The following is a 22610-nucleotide window of genomic DNA, read 5'->3' as shown; positions in this document are numbered from 1 at the left end:
GCAGTTATCGAAAATATTGTGCACTGTTTGTGATCAATGTTTCTAGCGCAGAGAAAGGTATACCAAACAAAGTTCTACTTTTAGAGTTCAGAAGATTTATGCAAGCCACGAATATTAATGTATTAGGTGAAGATAATGTGCAATAACAATTTAATATCACTGCTTTTTTAATTGCAACTATGAGTGAATAGAGTGGGCATTGTAAGTTCAAAGAATTTTATGGCCAATCCGTTTATATAATATTATATACAATAAAAAGTGTTTTGTTTTATTGTTGGTTCTTTCTTTTTTCTTATTGTTTCCTTCTTTTTTTGGTGGGGGGTGTTTTGAGGTGTTTTTTGGTGTTTTGTTGTCGTTGTTTTTGTTTTTGTTTTTCTAGTAAAACAATAGAACTGCACACATAACGTACAAGCGATACCAAATATCCTGCTGCTTAAAGTTGAACAAGCTGGAAGTTTTGGTCAAGTTCCTTTTGTGTGCAAAGAGTTATATCCCTTCCGGTGATATTGCGATGTGTTATAAAATGCATACGTGAAGGTTTTATGTTTTCCTGGGGGGGGTTAATGTAGGTCAGTGGTAGAACGTTTTCTGTGGTGTAATTGGTCGTAGGATCGGTCGCCGTCAGTGGATCCGTTTCTTCCAATGATCTATGGCTGGTACTAGTATTCCAAAGACCATGGTATGTGCTATTCTGTCTGTGATAAAAGATCCCTTGCTGCTAGTAGGTATAAGTAACCAATCTAGAGACTGCTGGTTTCCATTCTATCTAGACAAAGGTGCTGAAATAACCATATTTTAGACACAAAGTAGTAGGTCTTATTTTAAATAATTAATTGTTTCTTGTCTTTTTGTTATGCACAAAGGGAAGTAACTGTTGTGAAAACACGGTAAAACAAATAGAGATTACAGAGTTGTATCTCCGTACAGTATTGTTTCATTCAAAATAATATCTATCTATCTGTCTATCTATCTATCTATCGACCGATCGATCTATCAGTCTATATATCTATTTTAACCAAACCGAATTTTACATGTTTTGAAAGTTATAGAACGAAACGTAATGTGAATAGAGTCACAAGACAGGTAATGAGAAACACCTAAAACTAAACATAATATGCAGGTGATTTAGACCCGTCGCTATGAATTTTAAAATAAAAGTGAGGTATATATATATAAATAATGTTTAATGTTAATAACCGAAAGCCACAAACTACTGATGTGGACGGAGACGGGGAAGCATTTTCTTTTGTTTGTTTTTGTTTTGTTTTGTTGTTTGTTCGTTTTTGAAGCCTAGTTTACTTTTTGATACATTCAGGGACATTTAGCTTTCTATTATTTTAAAACTGGGGAAAACATGAAAGGTTTCAGTCATTGATTAATAATGATCATGAAACCGTATTGTTTGTCCTTGAATTTTCTTAAGTCGTTCATGCTCACGCTTTCACACTTCCATTCAATATTTCGTATATATATATATATGTATGTATGTATGTATGTATGTATGTATGTATATATGTATGTATATATATATATATATATATATATGTATATATATATGTATATATATGTATATATGTGTATATATGTTACAGTCAATCTATGAAACCAGTCATTACGCGTAATGCCTAAACAAATCAATCATTTTGAGAAGTGCCTGTGACCACCAGGCAATACACGAAATGACTGAAAATTCCAGGCATTTCGCGAAATGACTGAAAATCATGGCCAGCCATTACGCAAAATGACTAAAGTGCTATCTATTATACCACACCATTCAAGTTCTAATGTAAAGCTTTATTTAAACTCGAATCAAATCATTTCAGAAGTTGTACATGAAGATGAAGTTGAATGTTACCAAGTAGTCGGTGTCAAATCATGAAAGTAACATATTGGTATAGAAAGGTCACTTGTTTTTGCACACAAGACTACCATGACAACGGCTGGAACATTGAATTTTGCTTTTGAAACATTTTGCATCGACTGGACTCGCATCTCTTAGGACCAGCACAGTTACACCTAACATATCCCTGTCCACCACAGTTGGATTCGTGATTAACAGCTTGGTGTAAGGTCACTGACTTTGTACGGTTTACATGAGCATCAGTAAGTAAACGATGGGGGCACAAATCAAACTGATTGCGTGTAAACCTCCCTTTTAGAATCCCTGCTTTCACACAAATTGCGTACATATCGTTCTCATCACGGTCTATAATATGCAAAAATCCATGGAAATCATATAAATCTTCAATATGCACATTTTATTTAGTTTCTAGGTGAAGATTAGACTTTTGAAAAAAAATCCTCTCACTAAAAGGTTATTGATCAATCATAGTCATAATTTGGACATACATAGATTTATAATCAAGAAATATTTATCCTCTAAATATTTAGGTATAAAGTCTATTGTATGGAAGAACAGGCAGACTGTACAATTATTTAAACAGTACTAATCTTGATAGACACACACACAATCATCGTCATCTAGAAAAGTGATAAATATAATATTTGTAAAGATGAAAAGAAGCTCCTAGATGACAAGACGTCAGTAATATAGCAGATTCTGTGTTGTTTGTTTAAGAATAAAAAAGAGAAACATTAATTACCAGAACCTTTTGTTAGTAATATTCAAGTGTCATTAAGCATACTTTCTATAAGATTCTTTAATCTGAAACTATAGCAAAAGGTGAATATTAAGTTATTGTATAATAATAAATAATTAATATTAAATAGTATTTTAAATCGTATAATCAATACACTTATCCTTGTTTATTCTTAAAATGTGATTTTATCAATATTTAAGACCAAAAGCCTGAATACAAGTGTCAACAATAAGACTTGAATCACTTTAGTTATTTTGCGTAATGGCTGGCCATGATTTTCAGTCATTTCGTGAAATGCCTGGAATGTTCAGTCATTTCGCGTATTACCTGGTGGTCACAGGCACTTCTCGAAATGACTGATTTGTTTAGGCATTACGCGTAATGACTGGTTTCACAGACTGACTGTAACATATATATATATATATATATCTCTTCAAAAGAAGAAACGCAAAACCACATTGTCGTAACATTTGGAGAATTGATTTAATTATTGAATGGTGAGTCCGATAATTACCAAATGTTGCAGGATTGTTCACAATTCACTCTAGTCCATTGTGAGTAAGTGAATGGACACACCACCAAGGTCAAGGTCATCTGGAGTCAATACCGGGTGTGGCCTCCGCGTGTGTTGACAACTGCCTGGCACCGCCTGCCCATTGAAGCAACCAGAGTACGGATGACGTCCCGGGGGATGGTGGCCCACTCGGCCTGCAAGGCTGCTGCCAGCTCGGGCAGGGTCTGGGGCTGTGGTTGTCGCTGTCGGAGGCGTCGGTCCAACTCGTCCCATAGATGCTCAATTGGGTTCAAATCCGGTGATGTCGATGGCCAAGGAAGGACATTAATGTTGTTGTTCTGTAGGAAAGCCGTTGTGAGACGTGCTGTGTGAGGCCTGGCGTTGTCATGTTGGAACACTGCGTTGGCGTTGGCCATAACTGGAACGATGTGTGGCCGGAGGATCTGGTCAATGTAGCCCTGTGCATTCAGGTTGCCCTGCACGTGGACCAGGTCAGTTCTGCCAGTGTGTGAGATGGCTGCCCACACCATGACACTACCCCCGCCGAATCTGTCCACTTCCTGCACGCAGTTTGCCGCATAACGTTCACCACGACGCCTATACACGCGACATCTTCCATCATGACGTCGGAGCAGAAATCGGGACTCGTCACTGAACCACACCTGTCTCCATCGCAGTTGAGGCCATTGTCGATGAATCTGGCACCACTGCAGTCGGAGTCACCTCGAACTGGACAACACCTGTCTCCATCGCAGTTGAGGCCATTGTCGATGAATCTGGCACCACTGCAGTCGGAGTCACCTCGAACTGGACGTCTGGCACGAATTCCTACCTCACGTAGGCGGTTCCGTACGGTCTGGTCGGATATCCTGCGCAATCCTGGTATTGCTGCGGCTGTGGAGGTGGCAGTAGTCAATCGTTCCCGAAGGTGGCGTACCCGGATGTAGCGGTCCTGCCCGGGGGTAGTGACCCGTGGTCGACCGGATCTAGGGAGGTCACGTGTTGATCCATGTTGCTGGTAACGGTCCCACAGTCTGGAGATGGTGCTTGGGGACACATGGAATGCCCTGGCAACGGCCGTTCTGGATTCGCCTGCGTCTAGTCGGCCGATGGCATTGTTTCTCTGCGGTTCACTGAGACGTGGCATGTCCTGGATTGTCAACTGTCGGCCAGATACAGAGGCCAGGCAAGCGAACACCCTGCACTTTTATACTGTCGGTGTTCATGTTGCACGTGCAGACAACGCACGTGCAGTGGTGACATGGTTTGCACGTGGCTGCGTTTTTGCGAATATTCACATTTTGGAACTTTATTGTACAGTAGCTGCGTTTTATCGAATGTAACCGTGGGAATGTGTTTGGGACATGCAATGACCTTATATTCACAAAGCATGAACCGGTAGGAAACATAAAATCGGAGTTATAACCCATTTGTACCCTTTTGCGGTTCTTTTTTTGAAGAGTATATATATATATATATATATATACACACACAGACAGACAGACAGACAGGTAGACAGATAAATAGATAGACAGGTAGATAGACAGATAGATAGATAGATAGATTAGATAGATTAGATAGATAGATAGATAGATAGATAGATAGATAGATAGATAGATAGATTAGATAGATAGATAGATAGATAGATAGATAGATAGATAGATAGATAGATAGATAGATAGATAGATAGATAGATAGATAGATAGATGGGTGGGTGGGTAGGTAGGTAGGCAGTAGGTGGATGGGTGGATGGATGGATGGATGGATGGATGGATGTATGGATGGATAGATAGATAGATAGATAGATAGATAGATAGATAGATATAGTCGACCTAGACTAAAATAATTAGCGGGCAGTAACAAGTAACTTGGGCACAGTAATGAATGATAGGGTTTCCTTCAGGTAGACATTAAAGAGTACTTCTTATTTTCCGGGGGGGGGGGGGGGCAACTACCCCCTTGTCAATCGCTAGTTACGGCTCTGATATTATTTAATATGTCCGGGCGCTTCGAAACCCGGAGGTGGTCCGAGCCTGTCTGAATCCATTAAGAAGTCCTGTCAATATCTTCCAGAACTTCCTTTGTGTTTGTGCATCCACAGTTACACACACCCGCAACATCTCACGCTGTCAACGACGAATTGTAGGTCTTCCCTTGAGACCAGCACTGGACCCGCCATTGATTATGTGATTATTATGCATAGCCTAACACTGACCTCCTCAACGACGGCATTGTGTGGATATTTTCTCCTGGCTAAGCAAACGTAAACAATCGCCTCGAACAATAAGAAAAGAACATTTTAGCAGTAGGTTTTAGGTCGCACACGTTTTTTTCGTTTTGCTCTGCTGCTCCAGTCTGGCGACGCTATATATAATATTATAAAAGTCCTTCACATGTTTATACGTTCCTATATGCAGGCACCGCATGACGTGCGTTACGATTTTTCAAGGTCTTTTTCCTAAACACCGCAATAGTCGGAGAGTGCGTGTTTTGGTTTTTACGAAAACAAGATGAATGGAAAACTTAGGTGTCACGTGATATGTCTTATAACTGTGTCCTAGTTATACGTTAGTTTATGTTATCCCTTAAATTGTCCGTATCGTCTGCTCATTCATCCATGACAAATTTACACGGATGCACGGAAGCTTTTGTCAGTATCTTCTTCCAGATCGGTGTTCGCAGGAGGCAACGGTGGACCAGGGTTATCATATGAAGCGTTAACCGAAAGGAAACCAATCAAAACAGAACAGGATTTTCTTCTTTTATATAATCTTTTCGGACGTTGACCGAAAGACCTAGCTATTTGAATATTTATCAACTGGAAACCCAGTTGTCCGAATTTCAGAAAATCCAGAAGAAAGTTGCTCAATGGCATGATGTCTGGTAATCAGGCGGGGGACTCCGGATCAACACAGAGTGATTCACCAGCTCTGGATCGCGGGGATTCGCGGGAAACAAGACCTAAGTTAAGTCTTAAACTGACATGTAATAACGTTTCCAACAATGAGCGAGAGACTGTGAGTACCGTGGATTCCGAACTTTCGGCGATGATTCCTGAAGTTCCAAGCAGAGATTTAGGTAAGTATACATATAACGCCTGCTTTAGCCTGTGTACAAAATATGTTCCTTTCAAAACGTGATAAACGTATTGGAGATATATACTAAAGCCTCAGCATTTACTAGGGATGCCAAAATTGCTCTGGTCAAATGGACTCCAGCTATGTAAGTGACACATGCCACGCAAAGCCAATTCCGGGGTGTGGGGGTTATGAGGTGTAACATGGTCCCTCTGGAATTCATTAGACCGTGCTAGTATGCTTTGCATAACCCATTCCCCTCTCAACCCCCCCCCCCCCACCCCCACCCCCATCATCTCGCAAATTTATTTTTATTTTATCTGATTATACAAACACGTTACGATTGCGGTGAAAGGTAGTAATTTATAATGTGAATTGGTGTCACAAAACATCGTAAACTCTTTCTAAAATTCGATTGCGAAATGTGGGTCTAGCCCTTTTCGATTTGCTTTAGGCTGCTCTGGTTTACTATACTGGGAGCTGTTCTTGTTTTTACCTGGCATTGTAAAAATGCTACTCATGTTACACCCCCCAAAATCATTGAATCCAAATGGAAAGTAGTTGAGAATGCATCTTAGAGCATTCAAACTCTTTTCGGTGGGTCTTGTCCTTACCGCTCGAAATTGAATCCTGGTAATTTTTAAATAGTTTTTGGCGACTCAGGTTTACAGTTCTCGGTTTTTAGTCAGTCATCTAAACAAGTACAAACATAACTGACAGGAGTACTACGTTTAAGCAATAAAACACGTCAACAACAAAAAATAAAAATACAGAATGCCATGCTGTCAACCGACCTATTTAAAATGTGGTCAACACATTCGGTATGCATATAAATGTACTTGTTTATACACATGCACTTAACGGCATTCCATTGACAGATCACCACACATGCATCATGAAGTCTTGTATGTTGTCAGGTGAAAGAGATGACCGCTTGTAAACTTCGTTTAATAAATTGTGAACAGCTCCTGAGACCGATTACGTTCGTTTATTCAAGAAACAACAGGTCCCAGCATTCACAGTTCAGTGGCCACCATTAGAAAAACGACACCACTAGAGCACACATATTTATTAATCATCGGCTATTGTATGTCAAACATTTGGTCATTGTGACACGTAGTCCAAACAAAACGCTATATTTTTTCCATTAGCAGCAAGTGATCATTTATATGCACGTTCCACAGACAGGACAGGACATACCACGGCCTTTGTTATACCAGTCGTGAGACCATGTTTATTAAGGGGATGCAATCCTTCGACCAAAGCTAGAACCCACCCCTTTGTTATTATTATATTCAAGGGCGGTAGGTAATGGGATCGCACCTCAATACCGGCTCTAATCCTTAGTTATTGTACAGGTCTAGGCAGGGTTTTGTACTAACTGGGTGTGGCATCCATATATAATTTACAGACATTTTCCAGTTGAAATTGAACTGAATACATAATTAACGGCATTCCAGCAACAACAAAAACAAAAATTGACTATCGATTGCTAAACAAAGGTAAATAACAACCATTTCCTAGGTTAGGTGCAATTCATAAATTTACAGAAATTGCGATTTGTTTTCTAATGGGAATGGATGTATGTAGTGGTGTCATTAAAACTACTAAACAGCTTTGTATTGGTTCAAGTGGAACCATCTTCTTTTCAAATATATTTAATTAAGGTGATCGTACTTTTTTGTTCGTTAGTTCGGCACTTGCAGCCTCTGAGAGATGGTTGCTCACACCCCTCTTTATCAACCCCTGACTCAGTGACACATGAACTTAGAGCACCGATACAATAAGAAAAAGGTTGTTAGGTATTCTTGATTCCTTACAAAATCGTCACTCATGATTTGAATCATTGTAGCGATAAGTGGGAGCTTACTTGTAATTTCATGAGTGACAGGCAATGAACTACAGAGGGCATTTATTACATCGTCTCATCGTGCGAGTCCAAGGGCACTGGTGTACGCAGCTACTGAACCTCGAAATGCCCTCAAAATTCAGTGTGTTTAACAGATGTATATGATGCATTTATTTCCTATTTAAGGGATATGCTTTGTTGTTGTTGTTGTTGTTGTTTTCCAGGATGAGTAGCGTTTGGTGGCAGCAGGTACTCACTCTAGACAAAGTGTCAAAATAACCATATGTTAGATCCCAACTAACCGTAGTTTAAAATGTGATGGGGTGTTGTTAACACTATTATTTTCCTTCCCTATCCTTTTCCCCCCGAAACACTGCCTTAAATATTTGTATTTCATCACTTGATAGTCTGAACGTCGTTATTATGTTAGTGCGATGACAGGTTAGTGAAAATGTCAACTCGGTTACGACAGAACTAGGAAAACATCTTCTGTTACAGACCAGTCAGCATGAACAGGCTGTTTAGTACGTACATAATTACACCCATTGTCAGAAGTAGTCATTACTGGTACAAAAAGCCCTTGATTGGACGTCTATTCTGAAATGTCAAAGCTCGGGTATCTGAAGGCGTCCTTATATCTTATTAATTCATAGATTTTGATATATAGACTTGAATATCTTTAGAGCATCAGGCTATCTCCGTCGACCGTCCCACTGGACATATCTCGTTCCAGCCAGTGTACCACGACTTGTATATCAAAGGCCGTGGTATGTGTTATCCTGTCTGTGGGATTGTGCATATAAAAGAACCCTTGCTACTAATGAAAAAATCTAACGGGTTCCTCTCTAATACTATATGTCAGAATTTTCAAACATTTGACATTCAATAGCCGATGATTAATAAATCAATGTACTCTAGTGGTGTATTTAAATAAACAAAACAAAAACCTCTTTGAGTGTCCTTAGACATAAGGATATAACGTACCTTAAAGTACGCAAAGGACGTAAAGTGCATTTACCAGTAATTAACAATTGTTCTTAAATAACACACAAAACCAGTTGTAAATATTTGGATCAATTCGACCACAGCAAAATAGTTTTCAAGAACCGGAGAGACAACCCATTTAATCCCGCCTCTTAGGGACCCACAATGAGTAGGATCCACCGGCCTTGGCGGCGCAGTGATTAAGCCATCGAACTACAGGCTAGTAGGTACAGGGTTCGCAGCCCGGTATCGGCTCCAACCCAGAGCAAGTTCTTAAGGGCTCAATGGGTAGGTGTAAGGTTACTACACCCTCTTCTCTCTCACTAACCACTAACCGACTGTCCTGGACAGACAGCCCAGATAGCTCAGGTGTGTGTGCATGTGTCCAGGACAGCGTGCTTGAACCTTAATTGGATATAAGCACGAAAATAAGTTGAAATGAAATGAAATGAGGAGGATCCACGAGCCACATACCGATCACCCATAATAATTTCTCAGCCTTCTTAGTTTCTTTTAGATGGCAACTCCAATACGGTACCGTAAAAGTGTGGTCTGCACTGGTTCCTCAGTAGTAGTCCCCAATATAATTAGTATTAATAACAATAATTTATAACCCTCCCCTCCACTGTACGGGGTAAGGGGTAAATAGGGTCAATTATGCTCGTAAGCTAGGGTCAGTCTCATTTTCATCTATATATCCATTTTAGCATACCACATATACAACTGTTATTAATTTCATAACAGAAATTACAGATATCTTCAAAAGATTGGTTAATTTCAATAACTGTAATTGTCCAACAATGGCAAAGGCATTAATGGATTAATGAATGAATGAATGAATGAATGTTTAACAACACCCCAGCACGAAAAATACATCGGCTATTGGGTGTCAAACTATGGTAAATGGGAAAACATTAATGGATTATATCATAATATTTTCAAGCCGCTAACCCTAGTTTCCGAAGTACGTACCTTTTTTCTTTTTTTATGTTTTTATTTCGCATAAAATTTTTAGCTACTTGAAACACCAGGATAATCAGAAACACGTTGCATTTGCAAAAAAAACTTGTAAGCAATGTGCAAATTAACGGTGAATGAAATACTGTAAAGTCGAACAGAACCAGCGGCTTTACGTTTAATGAACACTTATTTCATACACCTATAGTCCGTCCCATCCTCAGTTTTGTTTGGCGTAAAAAGAAAAGTAAAAGTACTACCACAAAATACTATTTTTGTGTCCAATTTAGAAAATAATCGGTTCAGAAACAAATAACTTGTAGTAAATTCCATAACATGAAAAAAAGGCGTCCCCTCTGTACTATAAGTACACCTCGGACTAGTTCAGTAAATGGTGTAAAAATATTATATGCCTATCAATTCACACACATTTACTTTTATGGAGGATATGACACGGGTTCTTCTGTCATTATCGTATTACGACATGAGTGCCAAAACGTATTGTATAGTATTAAAACAGAGTATGATAAAAAATACAATTACAATATAGTGTGTACACTACCGTAAAGCAGATGTTTATAATCATTAGTAAACGCTGTAAATAAAAATGGCGAATGCTGTAAATAAAAATGGCGAATGATGAGACGTCGACTATAATAACATTTTAAAAATTGTATTACGACTCAAATTAACAAAATAAATAATAAATTAACTTTCGGCGTAAATGTTTTAAGAGTATGATTAATTAATTATATTTCGAAATACTTTATTACTAATTAACAATTCAATAATTTTATATCATGTTAAAAACTCACTTATTTGGCAGACAGTTGGTGGAGAAATCGAGGAAGGAATCTGAAACCGGTCTTCGACTGGAAGTTCATCTCTCTCTCTTACTTCCGCTGTTTGTAACATCATTTTGTTATGCATTCATATATATATATTTCTTTGGAAATCTCCTGTATACACGCTTACTTTAGTGTGGAATCAATGGATTTGCCATAGCTTATCACAAATAATAATAATAATAGATGAACGGTGATATGGTAACATTAAGTACATGTAGCTATAAACAAAGATGCCGTGATAGTAACATAATAACATAAGTGCAATATATTTGTTTTGTTACTTTTTTCATATGACTTTTTATCTGTTATAATGTTATCTTTATGTAACAGAATCGAATACGTTACTGGGATAATTATTTATATTTACTAGTACTAACATGTTCCTCCGTGGTGACTAGATATAGAAGTACAAAGGACGTGGTATGTGCTATCCTGTCTATGGGATGGTGCATATAAAAGATCCCTTGCTGCTAATCGAAAAGAGTAGCCCATGAAGTGGTGACAGCGGGTTTCCTCCCTCAATATCTGTGCGGTCCTTAACCATATGCCCGACGCCATACAACTGTAAATAAAATCTGCTGAGTGCGTCGTTAAATAAAACATTTCCTTCCAGATATAGAAGTAAAACAAATAATAATATTGTAAAATTAAAAATAAATAAATAAAGCAAAAAAACACAACATTGCAAATATAACATTGTTAGATTCCCTTACCCCTATTCGGTCCAGTGCGCTTTGCCGACAACCTTCACCCTACACCAACCCCTAATTAAACCACATCGTGTATATACTGAATGGATGACCCTTGCGAAGAAAATAAACAAAGCGTTGCTCTGCCTGTTCTCGTAAACGATCAAGTAGACGAATGTAACGCTACTCCAAACATGTATCACCTTAATAAGAACAAAATACTACTTACGAAAGATTCATCGGAATTTTTTTTAAGTACGTGTACAAAAATGCGTATACATGTATATACCTACAACACGAGTGCCAAAATGTCTAATATTACAGGAGTACAGCTATAGTGTGACAAACACACATATGAACTGTCTAAATTTATATCACGGAGCACGTTACGACCTACAAAGGGTACAGTGGAATATCCCCTCTGCTAAGTCTTACAGTCGTAGATGTTCTTAGGTTCATTCCGGGGGACTATATTTTAAGTGGTCTGTTGCATGTTCAGTTTGAAACTAGACTGCGGAGTCGACAGGAGAATGTCATCGGATAGCAGATGCAATATCGGCGTCCTTGAAATGTTGTTACAGACAAAGAGTTCCGTTTCTTTCATTAGGATAGTTTAAAATTATCTAGAGTTCATTGTTCATATATATATATATATATATATATATATATATATATATATATATGTGTGTGTGTGTGTGTGTGTGTGTGTGTGTGTGTGTGTGTGTGCATGCATATATATATATATATATATATAGGGATGTATCTACTTTGTCTTTCTTCAGAAATGGGTCGTCCAAGAAGTGAGACTATGCCAAGCGTCGTGTCAGAGGATGTTTTTCTGTTGGACTCTCCGCTGCCTTCCACACCTTGTAGTATTCTGAAACCAACCAAGGATAACATCGTCAAGGACCCTCTGCTGTAAGTTGTCCGGTTTATTCAGAAAATAAGTAGTTTGGCGTTACTCGCTTAGATTGTGAGATACAGAGGCTTTCTGAAACCTCATCACATAAACGATAGTATCTCACGCGGATATCAAATATCATGGTGTATTTATCATGATGGTGGTGGTGATGTTGACGGTCCATATTATGTGACATTGTATTAATGTAATCTTTATTTCTGGTTTATTGATATTTTCCAGCGAAAGTCTCTCGATTCATCTTAGCGGCCTTTATGCCATGCTGCTCGTTATCATTGGTGCAGTTATTCCTGTATCAGAACCGTTTACCTTAGAGAGAAGGCCTTACCTATTCCAGGTTTGTAACATAATATTATTATCCATATGGTTAAAAATATCTGTGTTCATATCAATGTGATACGTCCCACTAGAACGCCAAGTGGGACGTCACACTTCGACGTCACACGTTGACGTCATCGATCGACGCACTCCAACCTTACATGAACGTCAGCCAACCGAGTTGAGTGATGTACATTAAGATCGATTATGGGTAACAATAAGGATATTAAACTCGTTACCATTTCATATAATGTTTATGTCCATCGTGAAATATTTTTCATTGTTACTCGCTAAAGCTCGTGACAATTGATTTTTTTTTTTTCATTCGAGACATAAACATGATACGAAATGAAAGCTCGTTTAATATCCTATAAATAACTGATAGCATATATACTATTGACGATAGCATTTATACTATAAGTCAAGTAAAAAAAAAAGGTGTCTGCTTTTAAAATGTATTCAGAATGCGTACATAATACAGTTGCGAAATTGTTTAACGGCCATAGGAATAAAAGTGCACGTTGTAGCCAGCGGATTGTCTAGTTCTGTAGTTGGTTGTGTTGTGTCCTATAAAATAATATAGTCATTTGCGTTATTGTACACCTGTGTGGTTAAAGTCACACTTCCGGTTGATTTTTGTTGTAAAGGTTTTGGTGGGGTTTTATTTTTGTTTCATAATGTATTGTTTTATTTTGTTTTGTTTTGTGTTGTTGTTGTTTTAATTTTGTTGAGGCGGGGGTGGGGGAGGGGGAGTATGTGTTATTTGGTGGGGTTTGTTTTTTGTTTGTTGTTTTTTGTGGTGGTGGTTTTTTTGTTGGTTTTTTTTTTTGGAGGAGGGGGGGGGGGTATGGTTGTATTTTTCTGGAACATAATAAAGGCAAACAATTCCAAAGTTGCCGTCATTATCAAAATAGCATAGCATAGCATAACATAGCATTATGTTAACTTATTGCTTTATTGTTTGGGGTGGGGTTTCTTTTATTATTTCAGGGTTTCTACGTTTACCTGTATTTTGGAAGTCTTTCCTTCTTACTGTTCATGTTCATACATGTGCTGAGGAAAACGCATATTTATGCTCCATGTCTGAAATCTCAATGCGAGGACGCTAACCCTGATTTACACCGGAACTCGTTCCACCAGAACTTCTCAATCGATGATTCGCCGCACTCGCATACCGGAAGTTTCTACCTCAGACTTGGAGCTGTAGGTAAGTTTTAAACCTTGTCAAAACTTAGGCCTACAAAACAAGGGAGTGTGTTTCACTTTTCATCCCTGAAAAAAAATAGGGTAGGTAGGAACTTTTTTTTTCTTCTTTTTTTAAAAATCGAATCAAACCGAGAAACCGTAATCGGCTGAAATGTTCCTAATCTAGTTTGCTGTTTAAAAAAAAATCAGGGATCATATTTTTTTGTTTTTTTGTTTTTTGTTTTTAGCTTCAAACAAATTCAGGGTCGCTACATAAAATTAGAGTAGGTCGGGCCTTACTGTGACTCTACTTTGTGTCCTGAGATACGATTTATGATTATGGTAACTGTTTTATCGTTAAGATTCATCAGTTGAAGATCACTGAACCAGTACAAGTATTTGTTTTCTATATGTTCATTTTGTATTAGTGATGTTCCAAAGATGGATTATAATCGAAAATTGATCGGTTTCGCCCTACCGATTTGATGATCGATTATAAAAATTCATAATCGATTGTGTGGGAAAATGTTAAATGTAACTATTCGGCCAATAACAACATTGATGTAAATATACAGTGGTTTGGGTTTGTTTTCATATGTATTATATTAAATAGTTAATAAAGGTACAATTAGCTATTTGCAGGGTGCACACGACAATAGGTGCATGGTCGTTATAATTCAAAACGTTCTTATGGCCATAAATTGCTAATCGATTGTGTAATCGAAAGTTGATCGGTTGGTGTCAACCGATTATAACCGATGATCGATGATGAAATCCCAACCGATTCCCATCACTGTTTTGTATACCTAATGGGTATGCGTATTGCTCATCTTGTTTAACAAGCTAAGATAGTATTTTTGCCGACTACCCGTTACGGATCTAGTATGCACATATGCATTTGTTGTTGTTGTTTTTGTTTTTGTTATCTTCTTATCACTTTATAAGTAAATATTACGTTAAACGGGTTTTTTTATTTTTTTTACAGCGTTTGGCATTGGCAGCATGATAAAGAGTGGCCTAATGTTTGGATGTTATATAGAATCAAACCTCCAACAGTTTTGCAAAGAGGCCATCTACGGCATACGTCCTGTTGCTCACTTTATGTTTACCTTTAGTCAGCTCTATTTCGTCTTCCTCCACTCCAAGGTAAGCTTGTTACGTTTTATGTACCACGTGTTTCTCATTCTCTTATTCAACACATGGGGCGGGATCTAGCTCAGTCGGTAGAACGCTCGCCCGAGGTGCTTGGGTAGAAGGATCGAATTCCGTCGGTAGACCCATTGCCTGACTCAGTGACTGGTGGGGGGGGGGGGGGGGGGGGTTTGTTTTTTTACTGGTCTATCAAAGACCATGGTATGTGCTGTCCTGTTTGTGGGAAAGTGCAATAAATATCCCTTGCTGCTAATGGAAAAATGTAGCGGGTTTCCTCTGAAGATTACACGTCAGAATTACCAAAAGCTCGACTTATTCAACACACTTTATATTTTGTTTTCGATGCACATTTTTTTCCACAGTATTATGTTGCATGCTTATCTTATTCATTTTCCTCTAACATTTTCTTTCTTATGCTTATTTCCTATTAGGGTTTGGGTTTTTTTACATCTTCGTTTTTCCCCATGCTTGTTTGCCCATCCACTTTTTTCATCCTCTTCTTCTCTATGCTTATTTTTCGATCAAATTTCCCCCAAGCTTTTCTTTCCCATTCATATTCCACAACCTCTTCTTCTTTATACGTATTTTCCCATCTATTTTCCACAACCTTTTTTTCCATGCTTGGTTTTTCCCACTACCTTCCAATAGTGGTTTCACTGAAACCATATCTCATGACCTCCGCATGCCTTATATCAGATGTACATGTAGTCGTCATTAAACAATATAATGGAGTATTACGTGGAGTTCACTATCCATCCAGAATTACTTTATTCACAACATATTGGATATGACAAACGAAAAATGTGAAAAATTGCCCCTAGAAAAAAGAAATATGAAAAAGAAAAAAATCACTGCCTGCAAATAGTGTCCTTCTATATGGGTGGGATGGATATGGGACAATTTTTGGCGTGCTTTCATCAGACGTTTCCTCCAAATAAGGGTATACGTTTTTATTACCCATAATATGGTTATAAATATCTTGGTATATATTAAAGTTTTACTAGAACGCCAAGTGGGACATAACACTTCGTGCTGCCATCGATTGCCTCACGATAACCTTACAGGAACGTCAACCAAATGAGTTGAGTGAATATAAATTAAGATCGATTATGGGTAATAAATAGGATATTAAACTCGCTACCATTTCGTATCATGTTTATGTCTCTCGAGAAATACTTTTTATTGTTACTCGCTAAAGCTCGTGACAACTGAACATTATTTCACTCGGGACATAAACATGATAAGAAATGGAAGCCCGTTTAATATCCTATAAATATATTTCAGGTTTGTGTTCATAGCTGCAAGGTGGTGTCGCGGTTTGGCTTTATGCACATGGTGGCCACCAACCTGTGTGTGTGGGTTGGAAACATCGTGGAGGAGACTCTGTCTGCGATTCGTGAGAGCGATCTGATGGAGAAGGAGGCCATCATGGCATCGTCCTTGAAGACGAACGTGTCCTTAGTTCTGCTGAAAAACACCTCACATGTAGGAGCGCAGACAGTGCTCACGTGTGAGTATTATTGTTTTAATAAAGCCCTAAACTGACCTCGTACCAGTGGTGTGGCGATTGAGCCACCTGACTTAAGGCATCCCGGTACTGGCTCCCACACAGAATGAGTTTTAATGGCTCCATGGGGAATACAAAATACATATTTTATTTAACGAGGTACTCAGCACATTTGTTATACATGGTTATACAGCATGGGCCTAGACTACATCGACTAACCCACAAGGACTAAACATTAATCTTTGACCTAGAAAAAAAGCCTGGCACATAACTACAATAAGTTCCAAGGACAGCATGATTGAATCTCGATTCGATATAAGAACCCAATTAAATGAAATTAAAACAATTAATAAAATTAAAATAATAATAATAAAAACAGAAAAAAAGAAAATTCCAATCATACCTACTCCAGTTATTAAACTGTCTTCTAGTCCATTGTAATTTTGATAATTTTTTTAAATTGTTTTGCAGCTCTACATACAGCGACACTGCTAGTCCTGGAGTGTGAAAGAGGATCGATAATGCAACGTGTGGTCAATCAGTCGGCTTCCTACCTCTACCCGTGTAGCATTGAATACAGTCTCATATGTGCAGGTACGTGTAACTATTAGGACGAGTATTAAAGGTGCATCTTCAGCTTTGCACTCATTCAAAGATTGTTCCACGAGAAATGTCGTAACACCACAACAGTCAGGCACGTGTACAGGGAAGAGTTTCGGGGGTCGAAATAGTTCTGTTTATGTATCATTGTATATTTTTATGACTATGAGCCGCAAAGCTTAAAGCAAATAAACTATACCAAACTATACTATACCGTTTTCAATTAATAATTATATTTATTTTGCAACTTAACATTTTAATGTTTCTGTGTACTTAAGGAATTGGTTATTATTAATTGTCCAATTCAAATCCTAACTGTAGCTGTTCCTCATTAAAATATTTTAAATTTATTATATGATATGACAGGACACTAAATTTACTTTTGATCGATTGACTAGCATTGACAACAATGCACATTAGTTTTAATTTCATAAATATTAGCTGTCGATTATCGATATGAGCAGTTCTTGCAGACTGAATTGTTCATTTCATGTCTTATTTTTAGGCATTCTGTACATCATGTGGCAAAATATCGGCAAGAAAGGCATTAGTTACGACCAGGAAGAAGCTAAAGTTAAAGCGAAGAGGCTGAACCTCGATTGTACAGGCTCCAGTCGAGGTCTGTTCTTGGGTATCCTCGTCCTCGTCGCCGTCATCATCACCGTCGTCGTCTTCTTCGTCCTGGGTCGGTCTGAGAACGGCCACGAGGCTGCCGTCATGCTGGAGCACCTGTCTGAAATCGTCATCTACGTCATCACGTCGGTGACCGTCATCATAGCCTTCTACAAGATGCACGGGTTGCGGTTCTTGCCGGGAATTGGGATGGATCTGGAGCAGAACTTGATTGTTGTCGCCCTTGCCGGAATATACATATTTTCCATACTCAGTATCATTGCAGGGTCTTTTCTTTCGGGAAAGATACAGAGTGTGCTCATTATCGTATCCAGCGTACTGCGCATGTTCCAGGCAACAGTTCAGACGATTTTTATGTTGAATTCCTTACGGCGATGTGCGCACCTCAGACAGCAGGAGAAACAGAAACCAGGAAGGGAGTTTGTGACGTTTCTGTTGATGGTTAACATTGCAATGTGGATCATCAACACTTTCGAAGTGCAGCAGGCTGAAGCAAATCCAATTCAAATAGACTTCTATGGAGTACTTTCTTGGAACATCTTTACGCATCTTTCGAGCCCGCTCGCTATTTTCTATCGCTTCCATTCGACAGTGTGTCTGTCAAACATTTGGAAGCATGCGTGGAAACGAAAAAGGGCTTAAAGGGGCTGCTTCAAAGTTACATGATGCCCAAAATTATTTATTAAGTTTAGTTTTGAAATGCAAAGATTGTGCCTTGAAATCAATACCAAATAACATTGTTTAACATTAATAAAAACATAACTATTTCATTGGCAAATCTAGAGAGGGTGATAGGCAGGCTAAACGTTTCATGTTACAGAATTTACCGCATACCTGTATTTGACAGCAGCTTGGTTGCAGTTTTAATGCATAATGAATATGTGGCGTTTGGTTTTCTGTTTGGTATTTACTCCTAATTCTTGATAAGTCATTGTTTAAGCCGAGTGGCAGCCAGTGATGTTCCAGTTGATCTATCAGTGTGACAATCGATTATGAAAATGCTTAATCGATTTTCGAAAAACGATATTTACTATATTGGTACTACAGAATATAATTTTGTTTAAATATGCTGGGATTTGTGTCTATTTTCATGCGTAAAGATGATAATAAACAAAACCGATACTGAGTAGGTACTAACGGTAAAATCAGCGATTTCTAATTGTAGTCTAGCCCAGGAAAGATTATAATTCCAATCTTTCGTAAAATCATATAATTATATTCAATTGTATAATCGAAAGTTGATCGGTTAGAGCAAACTGGTTATGGCCGATCATCAACGATGAAATTCAAACTGATTTTCAACATAAGTGGTAGCTCATTATAATATCGATATTCTCAGTTAATTATTCAAATATCATTCGTGGGATAGGGAGCTAAATACGAAATAAAATGTCAGAAGTATTATATAATAATTGTACAATATATGACATTTGTCTATGTTTGTATTCGGATTTCCTTTTCTATTTACTGATTTTTAAATTATTTGGGGGGGGGGGGTCTCTTCGGTTTTGTTGTTGTTTTGGGGGTTTTTAGAGCAGAGGGGTTTTGTTTTGTTTTGTTTTGTTGTTGTTGTTGTTTTCTTTTATGGACTTCCAGCAAAAACATTTGTAATTCTAATATTCATATTTTATTAATAGATGACAGAATGTTGCATTTGGAATTTGAAATATTCTATCGAGATCATGTTTTCATTGATCATAACGGGTTATGATTCAGACTTTGTATGACTAATTTGTAAAAGATTTGACATATTCACACACTTAGTGATTGTCTGAATGGTATACAAATACACGATTAACCTAAAATTATTATATCTTTCTTTTATTACAGACTCAAGCTAGGTCATTTAGTCAGTTAGTACTTGGAAGAGCATAATTTGTATAAAGAGCGGGTTAGTGTTTCTAATTATATTATTGGGACAGTGTACCTTCAATGGTATGTGCATAATAATCTAAAGATGTGTTATTTAGTTTAATTTTACACTGTAATAGAAAGTGTATGTAATGAACCGGTTGCAAATTAAAACTATATCAATATTTTATATGTACATAATAATAATCTAAATATCGGTTGTTTTGCTTATTTATACACTGAGATAGAACGAATTAGTTGTGTAATGAAACGGTTGCTAAGCACACTATTCAATGGTATTTCTTCCTCACCCTCATTATTTTTTATAACACACTCTAATAACGCACATACGAGTGATAACAATTTAAGACATACGTCGTGGCTGTTCCTAGGTGATGACCAGGTCACCACTGCCATACCATCCAATGAAAACAAGACACCACACAATCGAAATGAATTGCTCTGTAACGTCAACGTTAACCTGAAACTGATTTCTCTGTGACGCATAACTTATCTACAAGCTCTAGAGATTAGTTTAAAAATACGTTTAAATGTATTTTAAACGTGTTTTTTACGATATGTAAGAAATAGAATAATACATTCCTGTCCCCTATATACCATTTATTTCACAACGCGTTTAAAAATGTATCTAACTCGATTTCGATCGTTAGGTACGTTTTTTTAAAACCAACTCGTAAGATATATGGTATTTAACGGCCATGCATGTAGTATTCTCTCTAATTATGTATTATAATCTAAAATGTTTAAACTCAGGGACTGTTCCAGAGTGGCTTACATATTATTTAGGCCTAAAACAAAATTATATGTTTCAGGGAAAATGCAAACAAAAGGTACGGTAGGTAGATTTTTTTTCCTTCTTCTTTTACTACCTAATTCTTAATTTTAAAAATTTGAATCTGTCGCTGTCATGTGGCACGATATACACGTGCATGTTTGTTAATTAGATTACTTCAGTCCAGGTTTTTGTTACATCGTTTATACTATACATGTACATAACTTCCAAATAGACGATGTGTATTATTGTGCTGGGGTGTCGTTAAACATGCATTCATTCATTCCAAGTGTCTGATATCAAATAGAGGATGTGTATTATTGTGCTGGGGTGTCGTTAAACATGCATTCATTCATTCCAAGTGTCTGATATCCAATAGCCGATGATTAATAAATCAGTGCGCTCTGGTTGTGTTGTTAAACAAAACAAACGTCAACTTCCAAATGAGCGCTATATATCGGTATTTCGCGTATAACGTTACACAGTGCAAAACTCTAGTGCTCGCTAGATTGCATATAGTGCTAGACTGATTGTATATAATCTGTGTATTTTTAAAAATTGAATTGATGATGTAATATCACGATTATGGCATAGCTGTGAGACCGATACGACATTTTATAGAGAACAATAAATAAATATCGACCTCGGCCCATAAAACCTCCCATAAAACATCGTATTTTATTATCGGTCTCATCACTGTGCCATAATTACTTATTATTGTATAATTTCTAAAGAATCTGTATACATACATTTTATATGGAGAGTATTTACAGTTGTTATTATTACTCGGGGAGGAATTAATATGGTTTTAGATATTGACATACATGTATGTTTGCTTTGGCCAAAATAAACCATTATTCCATGTTCTTGTTGTTGCGTTACTCCTTGAAATGAATAAGGGTGTAGTTCATAGGAGGAACGCTGGTCTGAGATGCGAGGATCGCACGATATCTCTGTCACCTCTCTCTCTCTCTCTCTCTCTCTCTCTCTCTCTCTCTCTCTCTCTGACACCCCATCATCATATTTAGGTACCGTTTAACACGTATGCAACGCTCGAGGGTTAGCTTTATTGTGGAATCTAATATCCGTCTCTAATAAAGTTCAATATGTCACGCTTTGTGACAAATGCTATTGATGATTTTCTATTTGAACGGGTGTTACACTTCATACGGTTTTCTATTTAAAATGGTGTTACAGTTTATAAGTGACAGTGATGTCCTAGTGTACAATCATGTACATGTGCAGCTTGTCATCATGCTTATTCCGAAAATGTAGTACCTGTACACAGCAAATCTTGGTACTTAATATAATTTCCATGCAGTATCTGCACAATGCAAAGTGGAATGGGCATTTGGCAAAATAGTGCTTGATTCTATTATTCTCTAACTAGTACCTCGTATATTAGAGGACAGCCACTCACTGTAATGGAAATTTTACCCCTCTTGTACTGCCAAAAAGAGGACTGCAACTCCCAGACTAATTTAACAAATAAGTACAGCAGTGATGATATGCACTCAAAATCAAATTTGTATGAAGGAAATATTATCAAGTTAGTTGTATATACATGTATAGGGAAGAATGAAACTATTTTTATATAATTTTTCATCCTATATTCATTGCAAGTGGCTGTAGAAGATATGGCCGGGAGAAGAAGATATGAAAAACCTTTTAAACTGACATCTTCTAGAGTTTCCAAAAATAAACATAGAAACACTCCTGGTTTGACATGCACTATCCATTACTCCACAATTCGTCAGACGGGAAAATAAAGCCATTGTCTGGAACTTGTTAAATTCAGGACGTTTTAAGAGAACTCAAACGAAACATTAGATGTCATTTGTTTTACAGTGCCAGAAACCTAATTCTCACAAGGAGAAGGTGGTGCTACACAAACTTTACAAACATATCCAGGCTCTTGAAACCAAAGAATATGCCCATTGATGACAATGATCCATGTTTGTTTTGTTTTTAAAAACAGAGCATCTTCAGAGAAGTCTTCAAGTACCCTATTGTTTTGTAAACAGATGTTTATTTTGTGCCAAAAATCGGATCAGAAAACATGGAAAAGAGAAACGACTTGTGAAATGTGTAACTAACACATCAGAAGTATCCATACAGAGAGCTGCAGGGAAAC

The 22610-nt window shown here is 37.5% G+C and overlaps 1 protein-coding gene across 2 annotated transcripts; it reads left to right on the top strand.

The window, feature by feature from the left end:
* The first annotated feature begins 5401 nt into the window (after window positions 1–5401).
* On the top strand, window positions 5402–21340 carry LOC121375519 (proton channel OtopLc-like). Of its 2 annotated transcripts, none has more exons than XM_041503010.1 (8): window positions 5402–6192; window positions 12301–12436; window positions 12660–12774; window positions 13746–13962; window positions 14926–15086; window positions 16377–16602; window positions 17071–17193; window positions 17705–21340. In XM_041503010.1, the coding sequence occupies exons 1-8, from the start codon at window positions 5988–5990 to the stop codon at window positions 18472–18474; spliced, it is 1953 nt and encodes a 650-aa protein (XP_041358944.1). In that variant the 5' UTR covers window positions 5402–5987; the 3' UTR covers window positions 18475–21340. The 2 variants fall into 2 exon arrangements, with proteins under 2 accessions (XP_041358944.1, XP_041358945.1); XM_041503011.1 differs by lacking the exon at window positions 5402–6192 and adding an exon at window positions 11939–12106.
* Window positions 21341–22610: the final 1270 nt, after the last annotated feature.

Source organism: Gigantopelta aegis, chromosome 6, assembly GCF_016097555.1.
Source record: "Gigantopelta aegis isolate Gae_Host chromosome 6, Gae_host_genome, whole genome shotgun sequence".
NCBI classification, from domain to species: Eukaryota; Metazoa; Mollusca; class Gastropoda; order Neomphalida; family Peltospiridae; genus Gigantopelta; species Gigantopelta aegis.
The sequence above is the reverse complement of the archived record's forward strand: the minus strand, read 5'-3'. Positions and strand labels throughout refer to the sequence as shown.

Bases quoted from the DNA above. Each gene is read 5' to 3' on its own strand.
- LOC121375519 (XM_041503010.1), top strand. From the start codon at position 5,988: ATGATGTCTGGTAATCAGGCGGGGGACTCCGGATCAACACAGAGTGAT. The intron at 6,193-12,300 runs GTAAGTATACAT...GTCTTTCTTCAG, and splicing joins AGTTCCAAGCAGAGATTTAG to AAATGGGTCGTCCAAGAAGT. The intron at 12,775-13,745 runs GTTTGTAACATA...TTATTATTTCAG, and splicing joins GAAGGCCTTACCTATTCCAG to GGTTTCTACGTTTACCTGTA.